At 36.2% G+C, this 21176-nt stretch overlaps 1 protein-coding gene across 2 annotated transcripts in view; it reads left to right on the top strand.

Annotated features, from left to right (window-relative positions):
- The window catches only part of KLHL1 (kelch like family member 1), a 200487-nt gene that overhangs the window by 116240 nt on the left and 63071 nt on the right, over positions 1-21176 (top strand). For both annotated transcript variants that reach the window (XM_013128792.2, XM_005148106.2), the window contains one exon: positions 11146-11358. In XM_013128792.2, the coding sequence (XP_012984246.1) occupies positions 11146-11358 (213 nt within the window). The remainder of the gene's footprint in view (positions 1-11145; positions 11359-21176) is intronic.

Genomic DNA, 21176 nt, shown 5'->3' with positions numbered 1-21176 from the left:
GATGAATTCAATGTAGTTCAGCAGGAATAATTCCAGACCAAAATAGTTTGGGCTTGATCAAAATCAAAATTGGTTTTAAGGTGTTTTGCATTTCAGAAAGTATACTGTATGATTTAAAATAGAAATCAGATGCAATATTTATTAATTTATTTAAATGTTCTCATGATAACTTAGGTTCTAAGCTAAAAAGCAGCATGGACTTAAAATGTAACATTAGTCATATACTATTTATGTGCAAGGCTAATGTACAGATGTTATTTTTTCAGCATTATTTTATGTATTTCTCATTTTTGTATCAGAAAGGTCACAGCACCAAAATTATTAAAATGTTAAACTACTTAAATAAGACCCCTACATCCAAACAACAGCAAGAAAAAATCCTTCTAAACATTTTGCTGCCATGGCAACTCTGATGTAACAGAATCTAAACAGCGGTCTTGGAACATGACACTGTCTTCAAAGTCCAAAAGTATTTCATATTTTTCATAATACCAAAGAAATTACTCTCAGTTTCTTCCATATAGAGGATACATGCTGATTAGTGAACTAAATGACATAAACATCAATACTTTTGCAAGATAATTTGATTCTGTGTGAAATAATGATCATTACAAGCAGCCTTTTTTTTTAAGAAAAATAATCAAAATAATTGGTATTGATAGCATCATTGTAAAGATATATGTACTAGGATTTCTTTTTAGTAAGTTCTATTTGGCAATAGTTTAATTTCATTAAAACATCTATTTTCTTATAATGCACAATTTGTTATACTCAGATACTTAGGTCTTTGTTTATCTACCTTTAAATACAGATATATTTTGTTTGCATGACCTATACTTAATTGTAACCCTGTGTGCTGCTGAAAAGGTTTAAAACTGAAGCAGCTCTGCCATGGAAATGCTTGACCCCACAGCAATGGTTATTGCATGATCATTTTAAGGAATTGAAAGGGAAACCAAATGAGACGTAACTTTCTCCAAGTGGGTTCAGAGACTTTCTATTCTAAGTTACCTTTTCTGATTTAAAAACAAAACTCACTACTCCACTTAATTAGAACATTACAATTCTTGCTGAAGGGAAGGGCTAAGTGAATGACCCATGCAGGAGAGGCATTAGGCACAGTCCAGTTGATCTTATGAGATAGTGAAAACCAGATCGACAAAGCTTCTTAAGTATCAGAATCAAAAGTTATAGCTTGTTAAAACTCATAGAACTCTGTAACATAATCCTGAATATGCTTAAATGTTGAGTACCTTTATTCTGAAAATTAAGTTTATCAGCCCTTGAAAACTTAAGCATTTCTGAAAGAACTTCACTAGAACAGAACTGAGTAGCTCAATTCTTGTACCTTAATTTCAGGATAATTTAAAATTTATTTAATTTATCGTGAACAATTTAACCAGTAGATGACAGACACCTTTTGTATCCTGTTCTCTACAGTGCAAAACAAAGACCAACATTAATTTAAAAGAAAGCTAGGTATTTTTCCACAATAAGCATCTAATAAATTATTTCCGTTACGATAAAACAGCAAGACAAATATGCTTTGCTGCTCCAAATGAAATGAATCTCAAGAAAAATAAAATGTGTCCTAGGAAGTTCTAAACCTTAAGTAGTCAGCCTATGAAATGCTGAATACAGGAAGGAGAGAGTTTTATCTCTGAAGCTCAAGAACCTGGATTTTATTGCTGGTATATATATATATATCTATATTTGTGTGTTTTGATTCGGAGAAAACTCCAGGAACAAACTTGCCAACAAAGTTTTCAAGCTGACAAGCAGGTATTCTTTATTGCGGCGCCGGGAGACACGGGGGATAGCTCCTCCTAACGTGTGTCTCTCTATTACTACACAAGCCATCCTTATATAGTCCCTGGGCATACATACATATTCATGAGGCTCCGTATGGATTACATCATTTTCCAGAAAGCTCCCCGCATGCGTATAGAACTGTGGTGGTGGTCTCTGAGGGTCGTTTACTTCTTCCAACAATCTTCATCACTTCTGGCAGCCTTTGAAGCACGCGCAGTAGATGCTCATACCAGTTTAATTGGTTCACTAGCACCAGAGACATAATAATCCCCCTATCCTCCTACTTATCAGTTAGTTTACCCACAGCCTATCCTGGACACCTGCTATTCCCAGATACTCCTTATCCCTGTGTCCTGTTTTTCTAGACTGTTTTTCTTAAGACCACATCAACTATAACGATTTATCTTGTGCCAGTATGTTCTCTAGCTGTACTCTATTTTTTTCTATGTATTATGCACCTCAGTAATTTTCCACTGCTACTGTTACAAAGCCATTGAACTTAACATTGCTTAAAACTAATTCTAAAGGTTTATAAATTCCATTTTGTGATTTTCTGTTCCCCTTGTTTCAATTCCCCCCTTTTTCTGTCCTTTTGCAAATTCTTTTGCAACATCTTATATATTACCATTACCATCCAAAGTCCTTTGAAATAATTTCCCATTTCTACTTGGTGCCTGATTTCCTTTTTCAATCTTCATAATTTATCATAGATAGTTTACAACACCAGAGGGAACATTGTATCATACCACAAGTAAACAATATTAAAATAATTAACATCCATATTCTTGCAATCAGTTGCCTCAACCAGGAGAGATTAGGTAACCATGTAGTTTTTCCATATTTCTTCGAAACCACAGGAGGTGTCATCCATGGCTGTCCCATGAAATATCTTAGTTTGTTTCCAAATTTCCTCCAGATATGTTTCAATTCTGCCACTTTGGTCTATGTAGGAACAACAGCTTTCATTGATTATGGAACAAACTCCTCCTTCTGATGCCAATAACATGTCTGGAGCCATTCGGTTTTATACCACTTTAGATAGGCTCGTTATGTTTTGTTGTTCTGCCTGCATTATAGCAATATCTTTACTTTCCATTTCCTCTATGGTTGCTGAGATATTTACAATTGCTTTCTCTAATTCACTTACTCCCAAAGATGGAATTAGCCCTCTCACAAAACTATGAAATGCAGTGTGCCGTTCAATAATAGGGTTAAACCTTTGCTTAATCCGTTTAACAAAACTTCTAATCCAGGTTCCGGAAGGATACCTGTTGATAATAGTAAAATTGGGTATTATAGCACCTAAGGTGCATGCCCCCTTCCAGTTGGGGGTAAAGTTTTATAAGCATTTTCTCCACATAACCAATACCATCCTTTCCCTTTAGGAACGGGCCACCACTGAACTACGATACCATCTATATTAATAGTGTAATTGCAATTTGAATGGTGACCTACATCTGTGGCATTTAAGCAAGTATAGTCTCCTACCCTGGTTCCTGGTGTAATACATCTTTGTGCACAGGTGTAATATTTATTGCCTGGATTAGGATTAACTATTCCAAATTTTAACCTTTCATTTGAATACAAATTGCTAGTGTTCACCCACAGATTTGTCCATGAAACAGGGTTAGGAATTGGAACTCCAATTAATGGCAGTTCCAGGCTTTCTCTTGATTTAGGCAACTGTGCACACACCCAACAGTCACTATGATTAAAACTTCAGTAACATTTTGCATTAATTTCAGGTATAAATTCTGGTCTCAAGCTTATGCACCAGTTATCATATGAGTCCAAATTATCACCGACGCAATTTCATACGTAAGAGTACTGAAGGTTCCATCTGCCACATCTCTGGTTCTGGTGCTTTCTTTATTCTTGAATAATGTATCCAAGCAGGTTGTTCCTTTATCTTCACTGCTGTAAAGGTGGTCAGTAATATCTGGTACAGTCCACTCAAGTTGTCCTGTAGAGGATCTCCTGAAAAATTCTTAACATAAGCCCAGTCTCTAGATCTGAAAGGGTGAATCAGATAATCCAAACCTCTTGCTCTTGTCCCTGCTACTCTCTTATTTATCTCTTCCAATTCTTTTCCCAGATTGACCAAAAACTGTCAGAGATAGCCTTCCCCCACTTCCTGCAGACTTTCTCCTTTAACTTGGGACTGTTATGGTCTTTCATATAAAATTACAAATGGGATAACCTCTTCTTTCCACCGAGGTTTAATTCGAATTCTTAATAGAGCCAGTGGTAAACCTTGGTGCCAATATAATTTCATTTCCTAACATATTTTCCTAATTTGTTGTTTGATCAGATGGTTTATCTTTTCTACATGCCCACTGGCCTGAGGCCTGTATGGAGCATGTACTTGCCAATCAATTTCCAATTTTTGCTAATTTCTCATAACAATTTTGCACTAAACTGCAAACCTCGGTTGGAAGAAATTGCTGCTGGTACTCCAAAGCAAGGTGTTATCTCATTAAATAATGTTTTAATGAGTTGTCTTGCATTATTTATCCTACAAGGGAATGCTTCTGGCCAGCCAGAAAAAGTATCTGTTAACTCCAACAAATATTGATAACCCCCTTTTCTTGATAATTCAGAAAAATCTATTTGCCGCTGCTGTCCCAGGAAACTTCCTCTTACAATTGTCCCAATTTGATTTCTATTTTCAGTTTTATGCTTATTCTTAAGACATAGCTGACATTGTTTTGTCACTGATTGAACTGTGTTGTATAGATTTCTTCCTACAATTTGTTTGTCTAAATATTTATATAAAGAGTTGCTACCCCAATGAGTTTTATTATGTTCTCCCTGAACTAACTTCCAGAGTTGGTTATAGGAAATTACAATTCACCCATCAGGTATCTGAACCCAATCCTCTTTATTTTCCTGTCCTTTTAGATCCTCAATCAATTTTTATCCCCTTTTGAATACCTAGGTTTAGATTTTTCAATTGTTAGTTTGCCATCACGGATTAAGGACATGATTTGTGATTGTTCAACTGCTTGTTTGGCTTCAGAATTGGCCAAATTATTTCCAATTTCCTGATCAGAGTCACCTTGTTGATGTCCTTTACAGTACATAACAGCTACTTCTTCAGGTAGCTGAACAGCCTCCAGTAATTGTAGAATTTCTGCAGCATGTTTGTTCAAAAGTCCTCATTCTTTTCAGATAGCACCATGTACATAATCAGTCCAAATATTTATCCTTTTGTCTTTAGCCAATTCCAGGGCTCTCATTAATGCTATTATTTCTGCCTTCTGGGCAGAAGTGTTCGAGGGTAAAGGTTTAGCCCCTGTTACCTGTGAAGTGGTGTTAATAGCATATCCTGCCTTTCGTTTACCATTCTTCATGAAGCTACTACCATCAGTAAACCAAGAATCAGCATCTTCCAGAGGTTTTTCTTTCAAGTCTGGTCGGCTCAAATATACAGTCACTATGGTGGCCAAGCAGTCTTGTGTTAGTGGTTCTGTCGATTGTTCCTGCAAAAGGATGCTGGATTGACAACATTAGTGACCACACTTTCTATATCATCTTGTTCCACAAGGGTGGCCTGGTATTTAAAAAAACATGAAGGAGATAACCAGTGGGCTACTTTCTGTTCCAGGACTGCTGATACAACATGGGACATTAGCACAGTAATTTTTGTCCCAAGGTGAATTTGCGAGCTTCTTCAATATTCATGACAACTGCTGCCACAGCCCTTAGGCATCTGGGCCATCCTTTGCTTGCTTCATCCAGCTGTTTTGAAAAACGTCACTGCCCTTCTGTAGGGTCCTAGATTTCGAGCAAGGACCCCCAAAGCTATTCCCTGTTCTTCATAGGAATATAGCCAAAAGGATTTAGTTACATCCAGAAGTCACAGAGCTGCAGCTCTCATTAGCTCTGTTTTTAAATTTCTAAAATCCCCCTCTGCTGAATTAGTCCATTCTAAAGAGGGAGGATTTCCCTTCAACAGTTCATATAGTGGTCTTACCAGAACACCGTAATCATGGATCCAAAGTCTGCACCATCCAGTCATTCCCAGTAATGTCTGGAGCTCCTTGCCAGTTGATGGTTGTGGAGTCTGACAGATGGCTTCTTTTCTAGAAGCTTCAAGTTCTCTCTGTCCTCCTGTTATTTCATATCCTAGGTAGGAAACTAGGGTTTGGATTAGTTGGGCCTTTTGCCTGGATACCCAATAACCATTCAGTCCCAGAAAAGTTAATAATTCCACTGTCCACTGGATACATTCTTCCTTTATTTCTGTAGCAATTAATAGGTCATCCACATATTGTAACAGAGTCCCCATCTGAGCAGGTGGCTTCCATGATCCTAGTTCTCGTGCTGATTTCCAGAAATTGCTGGACTGTTTTAAATCCTTTAGGTAATACTGTCTAAGTTAACTGAGTTTCCCTTCCTGTGTCAGTATTTTCCCATTTAAAAGCAAATAAATTTTGGCTTTCTTTGGCCAATGGTAAGCAAAAGAAAGCATCCTTTAAATCCAAGATGGCAAAACATTTCTGATTATTATTCAATTTAGTCAATAATTCATACAAATTAGCTACTACTGGACAAACATCCTCTGCAGTTTTGTTGACTGCTTTGAGATCTTGAATCAATCTACAACTTTTATCATCCTATTTCTTTACTGTCCAGAATATTATATTCCAATTCACATTCAATTAATAATGTATATTTTAAAATTTATCAATGACTTTTTTTTTTTTAATTCCCTTTGATCTTCTAATTTTCAGGGATATTGTTTTATTCTAATTGGGCAGGCCCCCCTTTTTATTTCCACTTTAACAGGCAAAGCGTTTTTCACCTTACCTGGAATTTCAGATGCCCATACTCCCAGACATACCTGATTAAGGATTTCTTCTATTTCAGAGAGGTTCTCGTGTTTGCTTTTCTGTTGAATTAAAGATAAACTCAAAACTGCAATTAACTGTTTGTTTTTAACTCTAAATTCCATTCTGCCTTCTTTAAATGTTGCTTCTCACCCTAAGAAATATTTTAGAGAATTTGGCATGCATAAAAATTTATGCATTCCTATTTTTTTTTCCCCAATTTGTACTTTAAGGGTTTCAGAAAGATGCCTCGGGTTGTTTGTGAGTTGTTTTTTTTTTTTTTTCTGTTTTTCTTGGTGGCCAGTAGCTCCCACATCTTTAACAAATTCCTTTCTCTCAGATTTAACACCAAATAAGTTGCTCCTCTATCCACTAGAATTCCACTTTACTTCCTTTAGTTTCTACTTTTAATTTAACGAGTGGATCTGCCAGGGTAGATTCCCCAGGTCCCTGTCAGTCTGGTTCCAATTCAGTCGCTGGAGCCACACTATGGCACTACCCCCCCCCAGGGCAGTCTCGCTTCCAGCGTCCGAACTCTCCCCCCGCAGTTTCAAAGCAACCACCGCAGCCGTGGCTATAGCACGACCCGGCTTTTTCTTTTCTACTCGTTCCTGATTCCTATACGCTCTCCATGCTTCCTCCTGTCCACATTTATTCAACAACCCCTCAGTCCCGTCCGTGCACATGTCTGTTCCCACTTGTTTGCCTGCGCCAGCACCCAGCATCCCACGCTCAAACAGAGGAGCTGCGCGACCTCCCCTCCTTTCCCCCTTGGTTTTCCTTTTTTTTTCCTCACAGCTGCTCACCCTGCTCTGCAGGGGCTGCAGATGCCTCTGCAACAGCACTGCTGGTTTAACCCTTTCTGAACTGGGAATGTGCATCTGCCGCTTGGTGCCAGTGACAGTGATCTCTCGCTCCTTACGAATATCAGAGAGGAGAGATGCAGAGTGTGCTCCTCTCGGAGGTACCTGTGATAGATAATTTTACAGCCTATCTTCCTGATTACTGTTTTTTAACTTTAAACATCTTTCCCCAGTATCACAGGCTGAACAACATCTCTCCATCTTAACTTTCAGTTTTTCCCTGTCCTTTTCCAAAGCCAAAATTAAGGGATCTGGTGGAGCCATATTAATTTTGCATTGCATCTGTCACTCCACGTGGTCTCTTAAAGTGAAGAACATATCGGCATACATTACTTCATGCCATTTTCCTTGCAGCCTCAAAACAACATTAATTGTAACAATGTATTATAGTTCAGGTTCCATTTTTAGACCATTTTTCCTGATCTTCCAAAGTATACAAAGGCCACCATCGGTTACAAAATTTTTCAAAACAGCTGGACAACATTTTCTTATTTACTGAGCCCCCAGGAGACCCTCCCAGTTCTTTCCAGTGTGCCAAAATGCACCCTAAAGGACTCTTTTGCATGATCTCTTCACTCTGCTGATTTTCCATTATCAATCTCTCACTCACACACACACGGGATCCCACAGACACACTCCACACAGTTACAACACTTGAAACAGACAGAGACTAAAATTCTATCAAACAAACCACAGTTAATAACACAGTTATAATATCCTGTCACCAATACCAAAATCACAAGACCAAAATCCTTAATGTCACAAGCCACAACAAGATCCAAAACCATTTCCACGAGACATCCCCTGCATCTTGCAGGACCCAAACCACAAGAAGCCCCCTGCTTCTTGAGGGTGTATACCAGTAAAATCCAAAACCTTTTCTACAAGACTCCCACTGCGTCTTGTACAACCCAAACCACAAGAAGCCCCCTGCTTCTTGTGGGTGTATACCAAACGGACGCTAGCAGCCGGGTATACGCCTTTACCTACGAGATTTCTTATCTCGATTTACGGAAGGCTTCCAAACCTTGCGTACGCTTACCAAACCAACCCAATTACCAATGCAGTCTTTATGCAAGATGCCCCCTGCACCTTACAGACTATAGAAAAGAAAAGAATACCTTTTCTGAAGATGGTCCTTGTCTGCTCCCGCAGTGATCCGAATGAGTCAAGGGGTCCCTCCGGGAAAAACTCCCGAGGGCCCTAGGGAGCCCTGTCCTCAGTGGGTCCTGCAGCCGAGCAGAGAGGGTCCCATCTGGGGTGCCAAATTGATTCGGAGAAAACTCCAGGAACAAACTTGCCAACAAAGTTTTCAAGCTGACAAGCAGGTATTCTTTATTGCGGCGCCGGGAGACACGGGGGATAGCTCCTCCTAACGTGTGTCTCTCTATTACTACACAAGCCATCCTTATATAGTCCCTGGGCATACATACATATTCATGAGGCTCCGTATGGATTACATCATTTTCCAGAAAGCTCCCCGCATGCGTATAGAACTGTGGTGGTGGTCTCTGAGGGTCGTTTACTTCTTCCAACAATCTTCATCACTTCTGGCAGCCTTTGAAGCACGCGCAGTAGATGCTCATACCAGTTTAATTGGTTCACTAGCACCAGAGACATAATAATCCCCCTATCCTCCTACTTATCAGTTAGTTTACCCACAGCCTATCCTGGACACCTGCTATTCCCAGATACTCCTTATCCCTGTGTCCTGTTTTTCTAGACTGTTTTTCTTAAGACCACATCAACTATAACGATTTATCTTGTGCCAGTATGTTCTCTAGCTGTACTCTATTTTTTTCTATGTATTATGCACCTCAGTAATTTTCCACTGCTACTGTTACAAAGCCATTGAACTTAACATTGCTTAAAACTAATTCTAAAGGTTTATAAATTCCATTTTGTGATTTTCTGTTCCCCTTGTTTCAGTTTATATGTAAGTTATAAGTCTATATAAAGAATTTTTATTAAATAACGTTTTCTGCAATACTCAGCCCTGGGTAACATGAGACTAGTGCAAGTCCAGATGTTTAGAAACACAGTTTTGAGCTCATATGTTTTGTCTGAAAACTGTTGTGTTCTATTTTCAGTCAATGGTAAATCAGTAAAAAGACTGGAATAAGTTGTCCTTGAGCACATATCCAAATGAAAAGAAAATTAAAATGATACAAAATCTTAATCATTATTTCACTAAAATCGTTATTTTTAATTTAGAATCCCTTCTTTGAATGTTATTAAAAATTAATTCAGTTCTGTGAGTTTGTAAAATGCATTCTACCATCAGAATAATTTTCAATAATATTAAGTCTTTGGATTAATATGCTATTGCAAAATTTGATGTTGGTTTCTATTAAGAAGTAGGGTTATATTTTTGTCATAATGGATTTTAATGTCAGTTAACCAGTCTTAATTAAAATTTGGTTTATAAATCATTTTATTGAGAAACACGATTAAATTTTCAGAATTTTATGGCTTTTTAATTAAAATTAATTAAGGCAACTTGGAGTTAAGTGCCTGAAAACTAGTTCCATTAAATTTCCAAGTTATTGTACAAAACTGTAGTCACACAATTTAAACTTTATCAGGAGTCAACAGATTAAAACCTTAGAGCATAAAAATCTAGGTTTTGAGGTACCTGTTGACATTAAATCAAGTAATTTAAAAAAAAGCAAACAACCAAACCTAAGTCATGTTTTGATTTCATTATCAGTTATGTAAATGTCTTGGGTTTTGCTGCAATAGAGTTAATTTTCTTCCCAGTAGCTGGTACAGTGCAGTGTTTTGGCTTTAGTTTGAGAATCATCCTGATAACACACTGATGTTTCAGTTGTCCCTGAGTAGCACTTACCCTGATCCAGGACTTTTCAGTCTGTCATGCTCTCCCAAGGAGTTGGAGCACAAGAAGGTGTGGTTCTGTTTTGTCAAGTTAATGTAGAGTCGGTAGTTCAGAGGGTGCTTAATTAAGCCCTTAGGATTCAGTCAATTAAATGGAACATTTCTTTTTAGTTGATATTGATGTTTTATAAAGTTTATATATTTTTAAATTTTTATAGTTATTGATATACATGTTATAAATGTCCATACTGTGAGATTTTAATTGCTGTACACATTTTGCATGCTAGCAGGGTGTTAATAATCAAACAAGGTCAAGAAATAATTCTAATTTCATGGTATTGATATTCCTGTCAGCCTTGTCATATGTATAGGTAGCCATCATCTGGATATTGATAATATAATTGTATATGACTGACAAGTTATTTAAGAAAAAGATCAGATAGTGAAAAAATACAGGAAAATGTTGTATGAGCATGTCAAGATTGACAACATATTGCATGTGCTCAACTACATATGAGTTTAGAAAAAATCCAATGTGTGGATCTGCCCTAGCCTTTAGTAATTCTAGCAATTTTTAATTAAGTATTACCATAATATAATTTTTATATTATTTTCTGAATATATTCATATATGAATTACAACTACAGGTTTTTAATTCTAATCATCATGGGTTTGTATTCCTCATGAGCTGTAAGAGGGCTGGGTATGGTAGGGATTGATTAATCTTCTGGGTTTATTGGCTCTGGTGGCTGTTTTTATTTTCTTCCAGTACTACTTAATCTGAAATACTTTCTTCTTCTCAGGAGAATATAATGGAAGTTATAAGAAATCAAGAATTTTTGCTTTTACCAGCTGAAGAACTCCATAAACTTCTTGCTAGTGATGATGTGAATGTTCCTGACGAAGAGACCATTTTCCATGCCTTAATGATGTGGGTGAAGTATGATACGCAGAGGCGATGCAATGACCTAAGCATGCTACTTGCTTATATCAGATTACCACTGCTTCCACCTCAGGTATTTTTAAAATTATTATTTTATAATTAATAATAATATCACTGTTACTGAGAAAATTCTCATCAATTTATGATCTGCAATTGCTGAATACTCCGTTTAAAAGCAGAACTGTTCAGAATTAGAAAAAGTGAATGATAGCCCTTCATCCAGAGTGACTTCAATAAATTTAAAGACTGGGCCAATAGATAGCCAAGAAGTGTGGATTTTTATCACTGAAGAGGAATAACCACAGATAGCGTAGCATGCTAAGGAGAGGTAAAATAGTAAATATTTTCAGAAAAAAGGCCCTGGAGGTTATGACAGGTATTGAGCTGAGTAAGAACCATCGGTATGAATGAGAAAAACTGCATGTTGGTTTACATCAGGAAAAATTTTCTCATCAGGCTATATGAATTTATTCCCATAATACCTGGTGATACTAATTCTGCAGCTGGAATATTGTTTTCAATTTTGCAATCCACAGTTTGAAGGGCATATGAAGAAACTGGAGAAGGTCCACTGATGGGCTACCAATATTCCAGGTCAGCTATGAAAGAAAGAGCTGAGAAAGTGGGCTTGTTTAATCTGGTGAAGAGGAGGCTAAGTGGTGATGTAGTAGCAACTTAAGACTTCTTGAAGAGAAGGCCATGGAAGCAAATTCTTCTTAGGAGCACCAAAATGGAAGAAAAGGCTAATGCCCCAAAGTAGTGTGGACTGTTCAGGTTGAAAATTGGGTGGGGCAGGGAATTGCTTGGAAAGCAGTGAAACATTACAGCAAAGTTTTTCAGAGGCTAACCAGTCTTCTTCATTGAAGATTTTCCTAAATTAGCTAAAACAGATGATCACCAAATCCAGTGTTTGTGTTAGCCCTCATTTAAGTGAGAGCTTGAACTAGTTAATTGCTGAAGGTCCTTCAGAGCCCCCTCCCTATGAATGCTTATATGATTCTGTGATTCAGGCATTGGTTTCTTTTTATTTTATTTTTTCCTTTCACAGAAGTAAATAGTAATTTTCTTCTGTTTGGTACCTCCAGATCATCATTCACCTTTCAGCTAGTGTATTGGCTTAACTTTCTTCATGGCAGCCTGTATGGTGCCATGCTTTGCACTTGTGACTAAAACTGCTGGATAACACACCAATGTTTTGGCTATTGCTGAATAATGCTTACACAGTACCAAAGCTTCCTCTCTTCCCTACTCCATTACCCCTCCAAAAGCCAGTATGTCAGCAGTGGGCAGGAAGCTGGGAAGAAACACAGCTAAGACCCCAAATAACTAATGGGATATTCCATACTGTATGATATCATCACAATGTTCTTTAATTCATTTGAGCACAATTATTGTTCCTCAGAGATCAAATCCTGAGCTGACAGTTCAATGAATGAACAACAGAGTCACTGAAAGATCAAAATAGGCTATGACTGGAGCTAACTACATGACCAACTAATGTCTACGATGTACAAAAAATACACCCTGAAAGGGATCAAGAAAAGAATGCTAGGAAAGAGATGACTAAAACAAGAGCTATCATGAATCATGACACTAAGATTTACAATCACTTTGTGTCACACTGAGATTATCAGGGAGTTGGGTGGGTTTTCTAATTTGCTTTCTAATTTATAATGTGCTACAATGAAACCGTCAAAAATTACAAAGCTAAAGGTTTGTTTGTCAGAAATATGAGCTCTTTATTTTTCAACATCTACACCAACTGAGAATCTAGCACACAATACTGTGCAATATTGCAATCTTTAAAGTGTTGGTTTTAATCTGCCAAGTGCTTACAAAAGGTAATTTAAAACTGTTCATACACCAGCCTCACCTCTACCTCTTATTGTGTAGAAAGAGATCATGCAGGCTTTGTTGATTAATGATCCCTGCCCTAGTTATTAGTAATAATTTTCATTATAGTTAATATCTGCAAGATCTACCACTACAGAGTTAAATGAGGCTATCTACATAAACCGGACAAAATTAATACAACTATTTTGTTTGCTGAAAATGGTGAAAAGTGGAAAATACCAGGTTCTGTATGTGGATTTACGTGTGTAAGGTATGTAATGGTCTCATTCTCATTCATATTCCCTTCCCCATGAAAGGCTGGACCTTTCAAAGTTGCCTCCAACCTGGTTTGTTCTATGATTCTATGATATATAAAGTATCAGCTGAAATAATTTAGAGGTGAGATTTCAAACTACATTTATGTTTAGAAGCTTCAAATCCCACTACAAACTCTAAATGTATGGCTCATAATTTTTACTACATTTCTCCAGTCGATAGGGACTTTACCTCTCTGGTGTTTCTGTGTCCCTAACACATAAAGATACCTTGGGACACCGCCAACAGTACTGAAGTCCCTCCTTTATGCAACTGAATTGTGTCCACTTTGTTATAGATATTCTCAAGAGAACATCCTAGACACCTTAAGTTGTCTTAAGCATCACTATCTCCCATGTTTAACAACTAAATTGAATCCTACATTTCCACTGCCTATCATAGATAAGCATAATAAATGTTCTCTCATATCAGTGATGCCTACCTGTAAATTACTAAAACATCTGTGTTTACCTCAAGCTTAGTTCCACTGTATATCTTTCAAAAAATTTCTCATAAAACTTCCTTCAGATTCAAGTCCAGCTTTTAAAGAGAACATGTTTCTTTTGAACAGTCAGGAGGCAAGTGACCAGAGAGTAGGATATAATGAAAAAATATAATAACAGTTTCAAAACTGTTTGTAAGGCATTTATAAAAGAATTATTTTAGAATTATATGCTTCTGGCTGTTCTCTGTATTGTTTGTTAAATTTAATCTGAAAATTAACTCTTAGGCACTGGTGCTTGACCACAATTGAACACTGCATCATATAAATGTTTGCTGTAATGCTAAAATGTATTTAAAATTTTTACAAGTTAAAATTAAGATATAACAGTTTCAACAGAAAATTATTGAGAGCCTACAGTGAAAATTTACTTTTATTAGCAAAAGGTGAATTTTTCCCTACTGTAGTATATACTTAAGTAGAAATCTAGCAGAACACTATCATTTCTATTGCACTGAAAATTAACTGAAGAGCTCTGAAGAGAAGTGAGATCAAAATTAAAAGCTAATCATTAGACCTTTGAGGAAAAAAAAATGCTCCTTACTTTTAAATTCACTATAAAAGATGAAGTCATAGACTGCAAAGATTAACAGATTGGGATGATTGTACTGAGGTCCTCCTAAAATGAGGGCTTAAATTTATAGCCTGAGTTTTTATGATACCTCATTTCATTTTCAAGGTGCAGTAATTATATTGGCAATGAAGTCAGCCTTGAGTAATAGGATATCAAACAATGTATTTCAAAATTCAATAGAAGAATTTAGGAGAAGCCAATGATGAAGCTGAAAAATGAAATAACAGAATCTGCAAAGTTGCAGATTTTTCTCCCTTGATTTGCCTGAAATCATCTGCTAAACTAAAATATTTCATATTTATTTACTCAAGTCAAACTAGAAAGATTAGTGGCTTGACCAATATAAAACAAAATATTTAATGTTATGATAAGTAATATATACTTACTTTCTTTCAGTAGGCCTTCCAAATATTTGTAAGGCTCTGTACAGAAGAGCTTCCTCCTTTCCCAAAAAAATTGAATTTGCATTCATTTTTACTCTTAAAGGATTCAGAGAGAGTAAAAATTTGTGAGAGCCTTAAACTTTATTAATGAAGAAGTTTTTTAGATTATTTACTTGAAATGTTAACTTCCAAACATATAATAAATATTTTTTCTTCTGATTTTTTGATAACTTTCTTCACTAAGAGTAAGATAACAAACCAGACAAGAAGCAATCAAAAAATATTTTTAAGCTTTTAAATTTTCAGTTCTTCAACAAGTAAGAAGCTATTTTAGTCACTAAAAGTCATCACAGTGGCCCTCAATTTTCAGCAGTATTTTTGAATCAAATTTTTTAAAAAATCAAACATAATTAGTACATGTAGAACTAAGAAAAAACACTAAAGACAGTTTGCGGAGATGTCTTTTTAAACATGGTATGATAAACATATACATAAACATATACATAATCACAAAATCACAGAACAGTTGAGGTTGGAAGGGACCTCTGTGGGTCATCTGATCTAACACCTGTGTTTAAGCAGGGGCACCAAGTTGCCCTGGACTGTGTCCGAATGGCTTTACCTCCAAAGACTGTGCCAGGGTCCAGTCACCCTCACAGTGTTTCCTAATGTTCAGACAAAACCTCCTGTTTTTGAGTTTGTGCCAATTGCTTCTGGACTTCCCACTGGGCTCCCCTGAAGAGAGCCTGGCTTAGACATCTATACACCCTCCCTTCAGGTATTTCTACACACTCATGAGACCCCTGAAACTTCTTCTCCAGGCTAAACTAGTCCAGTTCTCTTGTCTTTTATTCATAGGAGAGATTCTCCAATCCCTTTATCATCTTTGTGACCCTTCACTGAATTTTCTGCAGTATGTCTGTGTATATCTTGTACTGAGGAATCTAGAACTGAACACAGCTTTCCAAGTTTACACCTCACCAGAGCTGAGTAGAGGGGAAGGATCACCTTTCTTGACCTGCTGACAATGTTTTGTCTAATGCAGCCCAGAACATTTTTAGCCTTCTTTGCAGCAGGGGCACACATCTGCCTCTTGTTCTGCCAAGCTGCATTCCAGCTGGGTGGCCTACAGCATATATTGGTGCATGGATATACGTATACATGCACATACACGTGCACATTTATTTAATTTTTTTATAATAGAAAGTTCTTGTGAACCTTTTAGTTAGAGGTGAAAAACTATAATTGTGGAAAGATACATCCATTAAGGTCTCGCCAGGATAGCTAATGATGTTCTCACCTTGTTCCCTGACAACGCATCATCTTATGATTGCCTTCCCTATGACACATGATATGGTGATTACCACCCCCACGGCAGGGAGCAAAATGGTTCTTCTGAATCCTTACTAGTTCTGTGTAGGCAGATATAGATGTCATCTGTGGTTGAAGCTAAAACATTAACTTCAGGCCCTGAAGGCAAACAGTGTAGATAAGTTTATACCTGTATTATCAAATTCTCCTTATCTTTTCTCCTACTTTCCCAAAACAGAATGGTTTGTTCTGTGCTTTTATTTCCTGTTTCCTGACTCGGAGTGTACCTGGAAACATCCAGTATGATTCATCAGCATGTCTGAGTCCCTGCATGTCTGAGCCCCTGCCTAGCCTTATTTTGTTTACTAGTGATATAATTGCATTTACTAAGATGAAAAGCTTGATTTTGCTGGTTGTCTGTACACAGTGTAATGTAATTGTTAATGCTGAGGCTATAGCATGACCCAAGAATGTGTAATATACTGGACAAAACATTATTTTTATGGTGTTGGGAGTTACTAATGACAGTTGAGCTGCTGAAGGAATTTGCAAGCAAAACTTAGGAGTTAATACTGAGTGCCTGCAGTAGCATAACTAGTAAAGAATGAGGATATTGTACTTATGCTTTTATGTTTCTCAGCAAAGATGTACATGATAAAAAGAGCAAAAATATTTACTTGCAGAGATGGATAAATTAGAGATAAACTATACTGCACCAGTGTACTGTGTTTAAAATGAATGCTTTTTGCAGATGCTTGTAATACTAACTCATTGGTTAACTATGAAAGAAAAAAATAGCATAGGATAAAGAATAGGTATTATTGGCTTTCTCTCTGCAACACTTAATAATACCACTTTCAAAGGCTTGCAAATCACATCAGTAGGATAGTGATAGTCTTTGATTATTAAATACAGTGTGGCTCAGATCCAGGGAAATGAATATAGGCATCTAAATTAGGTTTCTTGCCTAGGGACAGAAACAATGCAGCCCTTAGGAAGTGAAGTACTTAAATACCCTGTAAGGCACAGGAGAGAAAGTGAACTGATCCACCTGGGTTCTGTTCTTATTTATACAGAGATATTATAGGGAACCTGTAGGAAATGCTAAGCCTCTAAGTTTCCTTAGAATGACAACATTACATCTGGCCATACATGGTTTTAATAGTGTATATGAATTTGCTTGTAATAATGGAGCAGAAACCCTTTAAATCCTAGCTTGGATAACTGGCTTTGTGAGGCAAACTTGTAACTTCCTGGCACAGCTCAGCTGGCATTTGCCAAAGAGTTATTTCTCCATACTGCTAAAATGACAGTTAACCAGGCAGTTCAATCAATGTTCATCAACCTTTTCAATATATATTGGGTTAGATAAAACAATGGAATGATCCTTTGCCTATCAAAAAGATAGCCTCTTTCTCCTTCAAAGCAGTGTGATTGATAGTATGAGGTGATAATCTTTTTCCATTCTCTAGCATCACTAAAGTGATGTTAAAGTGATGTTAAAGTTCTCTGGGATCACTAAAGATGTGCACCTTATATGAATTCAAACATGACTGGAGTTCTAGGGTTTTTAGAGTGGTTCCCACCTGCTGCTCTGGAGTAAATGCTAAGTATGCTAAGACATCCTCAATAAAATTTTGTAATTTCTTTCAATCATTTCTAAATTAGATGGCTGACAGGAGATCATAACTTGCATCTGAAAGGACTGAAGGTGTGATCAAGTTTCTACAGACCTATGTGTCTAGGCTTCTCCACATAAGCTAGATTCCTAGCCTAACATTGTAGACAATGAAGATCTCGTGCAGTTCCCAGCACAAGAACAAACTGATGTACTGCTTTGGGAAGTGCCATGGATTATCATGCTGCCTGGCTTCCAACAGATATTCTAGAAGCGTTCCCTTATAAATCCAGTGCCATATTTAGGCATCATGAAGCATCTGAAATGGTGCTAAATGCTTAAATTTATGTAAGTGAATTATGTAATCACTTGATTTGAAAATCAGCCTGTATCAGGATAATATAAATCTGAGAATGTGAGGAAGTTTGACAGTATTTAAAATAATATTTAAGTATTTATTTATGTTGACTTTGAGTAAATTAAACCAAATACATTAAGAATTAATAACTTCTCAGCCCATAAAAAATGGAGGTTCTAGAATGATTTCCATATTCTTCTATTAGCTTATCAATGTATGAGAAATTTGGGTCTGAAATTCCATTTCGCTGTGAAATGGCAATTAGTTTTTTATAGTCAGTACAGACAAAATATCGTATTTCTCTACTTTTCTTATGTAGGTCATGCAGTAAAGCTAACTTTTTTATAACAACTTCTGTGGCTTTGGAGGTATTTTGTGAGCTGGTATTTTATAATAGTTCAAAGTTGTCCAAAAGTTCTGTCAATGGCTGTCATTTCTTGTGTAGGTTAAGTGGCTGAAAAATTGTAAATAGTGAAAATGATAACCATTAAATGCAGGTGTGTATAACATACATTTCCAAATACAGTTTTCTATCAGTAAAGTTTAGTAAAGTATCAGTAAATGCTTTGTAGCTGTCATGAAATGCTGTTCAAATAAAAAGTTGTGGCAACATAATACTGTTTCTGTATCCTGCATACAGACAATATACTTGACTTTTTAGTCAGTGTCTCATGATATTCTGAGAATATCATTTGCTACTAAATATGTTGTGGTAAGATTACTTAGTAGAAGAATTGATCTTTACTAAGCAAATCCCTTTTACAAGTGGCCATAAAATTACTGGAGGATGACAAGGATGAATAGAAAGCACAAGCCTTGCCTCTCTTTGTACTAATTCTGTATTGCCAATGGTTCAGAACAATGTTTTGATAAAAATATTCTACTTCTGTTGTTTATCCTATGGCAAACATTTATTCTCTTAAATGTCCCCATTAGAATGCATAGAGTATGACCAAGTGGAAACATGTATTTATTGATGCATTAGATTATATTAACTATCTAAATCAATTATAAGCACTGGTCATAGAAACAAGAAGATACCTTTATTTGACCTTCAAAATAGCTCCACCCAAGTTGGAGGTGCACTTGTTCTCCTTGAACTTCATGAGGTTCCTGTCAGCCTGTTTGTACAGCCTGTTGAGGTTCCTCTGGGTGGCAGCACGATTCTTCCCAGGCACTGTCAACCACTCCGTCCAGTTTGGTATCACCAGCAAACTTGCTGAAGATACACTCTGCCCTATTATCCAGATCCATAATGATTTCTGCAATTTAGTGTGGAGGTATCTAAGATGGTTTTAGCATAACTAGCTTAACAGGATCATAACAGGGTAAGAGATGACCCTAGCAGGGATTACATTATCTTTCTTTATGGCAAGTTTTGCTGCTAGTTGTTAGGGCTCCATAAATCATGCTTCCAGATATCATGTAAACATAACTCATTTAAAATGGTGAAGGCAAAGATCAATCACTACTCTCAATAGTTATTAACAAGTAGTTTTACAAATAGAAACCTATCTTACTCTTGATGTCATCAACATTTTAGATATTATGTACGTACTAGTAGAATTTTTTGTATTGGACATTTGTAACACTTGTCCTTGAAGTATACTATATCAAAAAGCTGTTTATTTTGACATTTGCCCTTCTATGTAATGTTTTCTTATCCATCCTTTTTTGACTATTTCTAAGACCTGAGGATTGCATTTGAAACAGAAGAACATTATTTAAGGAAAAGATGCTTCTTCTGTATTCCATTTCTAATTACTTTCTCTCTTATAGGTATTTTATGAAAACAATAAAAATATCAGTATAGTTAACTACAGTCAACAGATGATTACAGTTAAAAAAAAAAAGAAAAAAAAAAACCAGTAATATCCAAATGTAGGCTATGACTTGCTATTGGCTGAATAATGTTTGTGTTCTGTTCTTTGGCATCTGTCATGCTTTTACCTAATCTTCTATTAAACTTATCACTTACACAAGAAAAAGAATTTGATGCAGAAGAGCTTCAAATAAAGCAATCTGGCTTTAAACCAAGTGAGATCAGGTAATAAGAACATTTTATCATAGCCCAAACTTATTATTGCTTCTAGAATTGGGGTATTTTTTTTTAATATATTTAATTTTTAATGTGACTTTTTTTTTAATTTGTCCTCCTTATGAATGCAATTTGACCTCTAGAAGTTTTATTATTCCACATGTAGTACTTTAACACTATTGTAACATATGCATGGGTCTCAGAATTATCTTACTTTTTTCTCAAGGATTAGAGAAGGAAAAATACAATGTACTCTAAGAGAGATTCATGTCACCTATCTTTAGAAATCTAGAAAGTAAATATGTAACATATGAGATAGATATTTACTTAAAAAGAAATTTATCTTAAAAGCAAGATTTTTTTTTTCTTCATTTACTGGACAGCAAGCTTATCACGATGAGGCTAAGTGTAGATTTCTGCGTCAGCATAATTAAGTGTGTAGAAAGCTTGCATCTTAGATTTTTGCACTCCTTATTTTGGTCAATATGTAATTGCATAGATTAATAAAATAATTGTAAAAAGGCATCACTAGAGGCAGGAGCTGGGAGAAGGAAAGTAAAATAATTACCATTTGCCTAAATTGAATAACATCTGAATCAGAAACACATCATCAGGGTGATAAGTAAATTGGACAAATTAGTGTCAAAGACAGAACCAATAGTACTGATAGTCCAACAAAAGTCAATATGTGTGCCAAAAAACCTGTGCTGATATTTACAAATTAAGTTAAAATTAAAGTGTGATAAAAGACAGCAAGGGATCACTTATATAAAACAATTTTGAAGATTTTAACCAATGGGCTTATAAAATCATAAACTTTGGGGAAGTGTTACTGTTGTGAAAGTGGTTTCAACATCACAGATGCAATCTGAAAATTGCAATTCCATTACTTGGTTTAGTCAAGAGAGTGGTGAAAAAAAATCAGTCTCTTAATTTTTATATCAAATGGAAAACTTCAG

The sequence above is a fragment of the Melopsittacus undulatus genome, chromosome 2 (assembly GCF_012275295.1).
Source record: "Melopsittacus undulatus isolate bMelUnd1 chromosome 2, bMelUnd1.mat.Z, whole genome shotgun sequence".
In the NCBI taxonomy this organism is placed as follows: domain Eukaryota; kingdom Metazoa; phylum Chordata; class Aves; order Psittaciformes; family Psittaculidae; genus Melopsittacus; species Melopsittacus undulatus.
Note: the sequence above shows the minus strand (reverse complement) of the source record. Positions and strands in the feature narration are given on the sequence as shown.